General features: G+C 45.1%; 1 protein-coding gene across 1 annotated transcript; it reads right to left on the reverse strand.

Annotated features, from left to right (window-relative positions):
• Positions 1–2,630: 2,630 nt before the first annotated feature.
• Positions 2,631–7,525, reverse strand: LOC106022660 (keratin, type I cuticular Ha3-II). Its single transcript, XM_040748029.1, has 8 exons — positions 7,445–7,525; positions 6,758–7,109; positions 6,572–6,654; positions 5,610–5,766; positions 4,278–4,439; positions 4,061–4,186; positions 3,714–3,934; positions 2,631–2,977 (listed from the first exon to the last, which is right to left on the reverse strand). The coding sequence occupies exons 2-8, from the start codon at positions 7,103–7,105 to the stop codon at positions 2,860–2,862; spliced, it is 1,215 nt and encodes a 404-aa protein (XP_040603963.1). The 5' UTR covers positions 7,106–7,109; positions 7,445–7,525; the 3' UTR covers positions 2,631–2,859.
• Positions 7,526–8,410: the final 885 nt, after the last annotated feature.

The following is an 8,410-nucleotide window of genomic DNA, read 5'->3' on the forward strand; positions in this document are numbered from 1 at the left end:
GAAAGATAGGAGTAAGTCTTCTAGATCTCAGGTTAAGAAATAGTTTCTTGCTGGGTATGGTGGTGCACACCTTTAATCCCAGCACTCAGAAAACAGAGGCAAGTGGATCTCTATGAGTTCAAGGCCAGCCTGGTCTACATACTAAGTTCCAGAATAGCCAGAGCTACATAATGAGACTGTCTCAAAAATAAATAAATAAATAAACCTGAAAAACAGAAAGAAATTGCTTTTTACACCTGACACCAAAATCACAAATGATAAAAGTAAAATTAGGGGCTGGAGAAGTGGCTCAGTGGTTAAGAGCACTTCCTGCTCTTCCAGAGAACCTGGGTTCAGTTCCCAGCTCCTACCTTGGGAGGCTCATAACCAATTCCAGCTCTGCATGATCTGACAGCCTCTTCTAGCTCCCATGAACTACTTTCATGCACACATGCATGCAAGCATTTGCACACACACACATACATGATTAAAAATAATTTAAATTTCTAAAGCAAAATTAGATTGGATTTCAAAATTTAAAACTCTTCTATAGCAAAACATACTTTATTTTCATCAAGAAAGTGAGATGTGAACTTCTTAAGAGAGAAAACAACATTCGTAAATCATCTGCTGGATAGGAAGCCTGTGTCCAGAGCATTAAAACTTCACCTACAACTTGAAAGACAAGTGAGCTGGTCTTTAAAACTCAGGCAATGGATCTGAGTAAACACTTCCCCAACCATCTATAAACAGCCTACACACACATGAAAAGAAGTATGACTCCATGAGTCATCAAGGAAATGCAAATCAAAACCGCAACGAATGCTACTTCACGTGCACTGGGATGACCTGCACTGTTATTGTTTTGAACATGGAAAAACACAGGTGTTCCTAAGAATTGTGCAGATGGAGCTCTCATATTCAGTTGGTGAAAATGCCACCTGGCACAGAGATGGATCTAGCAGTTACTCGGTTTTTGAAAGCATACAATTAACATAACCCAGCAATCTCATTCTTGTGTATCTATGTCCAGAATAATTGAAAATATATGCCCAAGTAAGGTGTGATGACTCACATGTGAAGCCCAGGACTTCGAAGTTCAAGGCAAAAAGATGGCCACAAGTTTAAGGCTATCCCTAAGCTACACAATAAATGCCGAACTAGCCTAGGTTGTGGAATAAGACTGTCCCAAAATAACAAAATGGGGATGAGGAGGTGACCCACATGGTAGAGAGCTTGCTAAGTGAGAATCCATGTTCAGATCCCCAGCACCGACATAAAACAGCTGGAGGGTGACTCATGCCTATAATCCCAGCACTAGAAAATGTAAACAGAAGGGTTCCAGAGTTCCACTGGCCAGTCTACCAAATCAGTGAGCTCTAGGTTCAACAAGAGACCTCATCTTAAAAAGTAAAATGGAAAACAAAAGAGAAAAACAGTCAGCATTGACCTCTGGGTGCTACAAGTGCATGTATGGGCATCCAGCTACTCTCTGAATAGCTTCACAGCAGTCAAGCTGATCCCAAAGCAGAAAGTGTTGTTCACATTTGCACCACAAGCACACACAAACATACATTATACACATAAAGAAACATAGAGAGGGAGGGAGGCAGGAAAGAAAAAAACACGTGTCCACACTCAAACTGGAACACAAAAATTTAAAGCAACGTTATCCAAATAACCCAAAGTTGAAAACAATCCCAAAATACAATGTTCATAGCACATGTTATATTTTGGAGAGTGACTCTAAAGACACTAGATTATGCAAAAGAAGCCAAGCACAGAATATCACATATCCTATGATTCTACTCATATTGTTAGCCAGTCTCAGGGTCACACCCAGTGATCCAACGAGTGGGTTTCAACCACCCGTCTTCAGTAAACGCAATTAAATCAGCCATTTTGTTAGCAAAAAACAAATGGAGATTCATCCAATGTGACAATACTGGGAAGAGGGTCAAGGAGTCCAGTAATGCACCCCAAGGACTTCTTCAGGGTTCTGAAGTCCAAGTTTAAGTAGAGGACTGGAATTATGTGTATCTAGGAAGTCTGGGTCAAAGCATGGCCCTGCCTATCATTGGCCCATCATTGTTTTGACTCCTCTCTTCTGCAAGACTCTTTGACAAGTTGCAAATCTCTTCCTGAGGAAAAAAGTTTCTCCTCTCCTTTAAGCTCTCCCTTTTCCAGGCATGAGATTCCCTCCTGGAGAATTCCAATTTCTTAGGCCCATTGTGTATGAGTTCCTAGTATCTATTAGTAGTTAAGTAGATGCAAGCTCCTGTCACCATCTTGTTGTGAATTAGAAAAGAAACTAACGAGAACATGAAAATATCAGCCCATAATGGATGTATTTATCACATTCACATGAGGCTTTTTGCCCAACTGTTCTACCTGTTTAATGCCAACCTGCTTGGATGCTGGCATTCATTGTGTCTGATGAATGACAGGACAGGACAGGGCTAAAACAAAGTCCCCTTCTGCTCTCAAGTTGCTTCACAAAAATCACACATAGAAGAAACACTATGAAAGGATGGATACAAGTGAAACTCATATCTGTTTGCAAGAGGAAAATTTATTAGGTTTAGGGGACTACACAAAAGGTAGAAGAAACAGAGAGAACCATAAAATACCTGAAGGGTGTGGCCCCTTCACAGCTCAGATCTCTCAACCACCAGAACACAAGCAGAGGGTCACAAAGAGGCCCTGCATGAAGATGGTCCACTAGGCCTGGACCCAGAGCCAAACCATAGCGCCAGACCTTGCTCTCCTTCAAGACTATGACTTGTGTGGTGCTGCATGTGGGGTCAGAAAGGTTGAGCTTATCCAATCCTTCGATGGTCTTCCTGTCTTCATGCAGTCCTCCTGCTGGCCCTGGGGTGTTTAGCAGCCAAAGGTATTGCAGGGTCCACATCGGGAGCGAGTAACACAAGGATTTGTGACACAAGGTCCAATAGGCTTGTCACAGGCGTTGGTGGTGGCGCAGGGGTTGCAGGGCAGCCTGGGACACAGGATCATTAGAGTCAGTATGAGAAAGGAAGTTTTTAAAAAGCAGGGTTGGCTAAAAAGCAAGGAGCCCATTCCCTGACTTAAAGAGAGCAAGACTTGTTCAGATCACTCCTTACAGAGTTCAGAAACAGAGATAGAAGAGAGTACAGAACACTGGCAACAGAGGGTTCTGCATAACCCTGGGCACACAGGGAAGTCACTTCAACCTCTAAGCCTCTGTTTCAAACCCAGAAAATGGAATTGGTCATAACACCTCACAGATACGAACTTTGGAAAAGAACGGTTTCTAAATAACCTACCTGAGCTACCATTTGGCCTGCTCTACTTACTATTAAGTCATCTTCCTTGGAGATGCTCAAACACAAGACAATGATTATATTGAATAGAATTCCTACCCTCAAATGATTCTAACAAGGATTCAAAGAAACAGTGGACCTAAAATTTTGGTTTAAACAAAGCGATGATTGCTTGAGTTTTCTATTTCCTTTCCATGTCAGCAACCATTCATGAAGATATAAAGATTTTTACCCATCAGCCAAATAACCACAAGCCTTGTGTATCTTTCAGGACACAAAATATCTTTGGTCATGGTCATACTGACAACAAATACTTCACACTGGTCCCTAGAGATGGACTGGTATATGACCTTTATCCTCAAAGTCCCTTTATTATTTTTAAGGTACTCTGTGTGTGCCTTACAGTGGTGGCTACACCCTCCAACTACTCACTTGCAGTCCTCGCTCTCCAGCAGGCCCCTGTACGTGTTGATCTCACACTCCAGCCGGGCCCGGATGTCCAGCAGCACCTGGTACTCCTGGTTCTGACGCTCCAGGTCAGCCCGGATCTCACCAAGCTGGGACTCCACGTTGGTGATCAGGCACTGCACCTGGGACAGCTGGGAGCTGTAGCGAGCCTCGCTCTCTGTCAGTGTGTTTTCCAGAGAGTTCCTCTGTGGGGGAGAAGACAGGCTGTCACAGGGATGTTCCCTCTAAGGGTTCCTGCATGGCCTCCCAAGTCACAGGCTTCAAGAGGGAAAGAGATGGAGGGAGTGGTCCCAGGTCTGGACACTACACACCAGGTTGTGCTGGGCCTGCAGCTCGATCTCCAGGGCGTTGACTGTGCGCCTCAGCTCGATGATCTCTGCCTGGCAGGACTGCAGCTGCTCTGAGCTGGACACCACCTGCTTGTTCAGCTCCTCGGTCTGCAACAGACAAGGGCAGAGACAGGATCAGACCCTGCCTTAGGGTCCTGGGGGCCTCAGTTCCCGTGTGGCCATGAGCTCAGGTGCCCACCTGTGTGGTGAACCATTCCTCCACTTCTCTGCGGTTGGTTTCCACCAGGGCCTCGTACTGACACCTGGTCTCATTGAGCACACGGTTCAGGTCCACAGTGGGAGCAGCGTCCACCTCCACGTTGAGGCGGTCTCCAAGCTGGCAGCGCAGGGTGTTGACTTCCTGGTGGGGGGAAGGCAAAGAATAAGGGGTGCTTCAGACTTTAAGAGGCACATTTGATTCGGGTCATGGAGGTTCATGACTTTAATCCCAGCACTCGGGAGGCAGAGACAGTCGAATTTCTGTGCATTTGAGGCCAGCCTGGTCTACAAAGCTAGTTCCAGGACAACTAGGACTATTACATAGAGAAACCCTGTCTCAAAAAAAAAAAAAAAAAAAACCAAACCCCCTGCCAAAAAGGAAGCACACTCAGAGTGATCATTTTCTAAGATGAATGCAGAAGTCTTTAGAAAGATGGATGTCTGACAGGGGTAAGTTTATGATAAACACTCTTTAGATGAAAGGATGGTTTAGTGTAAATATTATGAGAGTATCAAGAAATGTGGGAGAAGAAGCATTGCATTGAAGTTAGAAAACCTGAGTACAGTTGGTCAGTCACCTCTGGTGACTGTTTGGATCCCTCCCTCATCTCTGCATGGAGATTCTTGGGTACGTCATTAATAATATTTCTTGGAACTCCTAGATTTTGCCATTCCCTTCGGATTTTGTATTCATTGTGTGATAATCCCAGAGTGACAAGTGATTTATAATTGTTGCTAATTAAAGACAGAGAAAGCCGGTTTAATGTTGTCAATTCAGTGTCTCCTCCGGTCATATCCTGCCTGCTAGAACTTGTTTCCCCCTTGGGAAAGTATCTGATGTTTGAGACATGCAGCTGATTTCCTCAGATCTCATTCAACTGTGAGGTCTGAAGCAACCATTACTTAAGTTTCTTCATTTCTCCCATATTCCGATCCGTCCATCTATCTACCTACCCACCCGGACATCTACTAGCATGGGATCCATTTGTCTAGATTTTACAAAGGACAAATGCCTTCTCCGTCTCTTTCTAAACTTCATCATTGATTTCATTACTACTCAGAAAATAGCAGAATTCATGTGGGTCTTAGACCACACATGTGGCTGAGCACACCTCTTCCTGTAAAAGAGATCAGCCTGGGCCTTGTTGCCCAATCACCCCTCACTATCCTTTGGTCTCATTATCCAATAGCCTCTCAGCTATCCTTTGAACAACTAGCAAAAATGTTGCACTAACCTAGCAAACCAAGACCTACCTTCCCATGCTCAGAGGGACCCTCAGCACTAAGGTGTTAGTGACTGGGACTTTCTCACCTCCTCGTGGTTCTGCTTGAGACACAGCAGCTCCTCCTTCAGGGACTCCACCTGCGCCTCCAGGTCAGACTTGCACAGGGTCAGCTCGTCCAGGATCCTGCGCAGGCCGTTGATATCTGACTCCACCAACTGCCTCAGCGACAGCTCAGTCTGGTACCTGCACACATAGTCAAAAGTCAGAAGACATCAAGGAGGGAGTGTTTCTGTTTGGATAACCCTGTCAAACTCATCCTACTTTGAGGTCGTTCCACTTGAAATGTTCTAAAAGAGAAGCATCACTGTGGTGAGTGAGGTGACCTGTCTCCTTCCAGGACCCAATGGGAAGACACTATGTGATTTCCTCCATCATTTACTACATCTATTCTAAGAACCCAGTCACAAGTTGCTATCAAGGAAGTCTACGATCTCTATCCTCCTGGGTTGCTTCACTTCCTAAGTCTACTACAACCTATGGGCCTCCCTTCCCAACTAGCCTGAAGATGCTGAAATCCACAGTCACTTAGATCCAGCCTTGTCGTTAAATGGCTGGAGGTGGATTCTTTCATCTCTCTGAACCTTGTTTGTAAAATGAAGACAAAACTAACACTTCATTGTTAGGGACTGAAGATGAAGAAATGTAACACCCTGCTATAAATCCTATGGGTTTTTATGAGATTTATATAAGGTTCCATAGAAGATTCAAAAGATTATTATGATTCCAATCTTACCTGAACATACTAATTTGCTGAAAGATTGGCTTTTTTCCTCCTTTTATGGCTTAATAACACCTTTGGGATACACTGATAATACACTTAAAACATAGACCCTCAGCTCTCAGTAAAGGGACCTTGGCTTTTTACCTAACTCTAAACCAAGTCACAATGGCTCTTAGAAGCTGTGTCTGGCACAATCCTGAAACAAGGGGATACCATTTTGCAACTCAACCTCTCCCTAGGCTGTTCTAGTCACTACAAATGTCTTACTTGGTCCTGAAGTCATCGGCTGCCAGCTTGGCATTGTCAATCTTCACGATCATCCTAGTATTCTCAGACTTAGCACACAGAATCTGAAACAAAAGTTCTGTTGTGAGATCCACTTGAACTTGAGCATGTCTCCCCATTCAACAAAAGGCAGCTGCTGCTGGGTTCTTAGATAGTCTGCCCTCTCACCTTCTGCTGCAGCTCCTCAATGGTCCTGAAGTAGGCCTGGTAGGCGGGGCACACCAGAGGGTCCTGCTGCTGGTTCCTCTCCTGGATCCGAGCTTCCAGCTCTGCATTCTCTCTCTCCAGCTGCCTCACCTTCTCCAGGTAGCTGGCCAGGCGGTCATTCAGGAACTGCATGGTCTCCTTCTCGTTGCCGTTGAAGGAGCCCTCACAGAACCAATTGCAGTTGCCCACATTGGCAGGGATGTTGCAGGCCCCGGGCAGGGTGCAGCCATGGCAGCTGGGGGGCACGCAGGGCCTGGAGGAGCAGCTGGTGCGGCAGCTCAGGGCGGGCAGGCAGCAACTGTATGGCATGGTGCTGGGGACAGTAGAGCAATGAGAGTTGGCTTCTACACCTGATGTTCTGTCTTTGGTATAAGGCCTGGTTCTCCCCAGAGCTTTATATCCTGTCAGTGGTAGGTGTGGTGACCACGTAAAACACTTACCTCCCTTTTGCTCTCATTACCAATGTTCCATCTGTTACTTAGCCACCTCGCAGGAGTCCTTTAGCTCATAAAATGTTTTACTTTGGCTTCCTGCTATGTCAGGACTCCTTGCCAATCATGCTGGTTAGTTCAAAATGAGCTTCATGGTTTGGCTTCAAAGTAACCAACTTAGCCAACAACAGCGCTTGTTTACTGTGCAGTAACTTACGTGGCTTCTGGCACTCAGATTTGGGGACACTTCTCATCTCTTTCTCCTAAGCTTAGGAAAGGGTTGTGTCTTGTCCAGCTCATCCCCAGTGAGGAGTCTGTGGGGGGAAAATCATCCAAGAATCTCTTTGGAAACCAAACTGGTTAGTAGGGAATCTCAAAAGCTAACATCAGAAAATGCAACCCGGCTCAGTGCTGCAATACCGTGCAAGACAACACTAGCCTCATCCTATGTGGCTGCAGAAGTCTCCTAGGGTCTACTCGTGTTGTTGTGTCCTCATATTAATACTTAGAAAACTAATGCTTTGGGGGGATCTATCGAGTATGAAGTATTACAGTATTTGCTTGCACATAGTGTGGCTATAATTGACTCTCGATTGCTCGAATGTCCACTTTGCACCAAACACTGGACTAGCTAGGTACCTCATATGCATTAACTCCTTCAGCAACGGCAAAGCTTTGGGAGAGTTTGTCAGGCGGCTTCAGGGTTTCCCCCAAGATCCTAGAGGTCCACCATGGTGAAACCAAGGTCAAACGCAGATTTTCCTAATTCCAGTGTCCATAGTCTCATGACTGCATGGTACTCTCTCCATTCCAATAACTTTACTACAAGATGGAATAATTCGGTCAAACTCAGCCATTTCTGGGTGGTGTTTCTCCCCACTCCCAACCCCAATCATAATGAGCCAAGAAACAAGTCTGTTCTTTTAGGAACCCAAGTCATTTCTGTTAAAATAAAAGCCTACTTAGCAAGACCCCATTGTTTCCACTAGACACTGAAAAGAAGTAAACCCCTAGTCAATCTGATGTGGAAATACCTGAGCTTAGTCCTCCAAGGAGTGTGATCCCTCAATGCCAAAACCTTTTCACATGCTAAGGTGACATCTCAAGACTACCAGCACATTCTGACAAGCACATCTTCTGCCTTCATGCTATTCTAGATGGATTTTTAAACTGCATGGATTGT

The sequence above is a fragment of the Mesocricetus auratus genome, unplaced genomic scaffold (genome assembly GCF_017639785.1).
Source record: "Mesocricetus auratus isolate SY011 unplaced genomic scaffold, BCM_Maur_2.0 Super-Scaffold_100007, whole genome shotgun sequence".
In the NCBI taxonomy this organism is placed as follows: domain Eukaryota; kingdom Metazoa; phylum Chordata; class Mammalia; order Rodentia; family Cricetidae; genus Mesocricetus; species Mesocricetus auratus.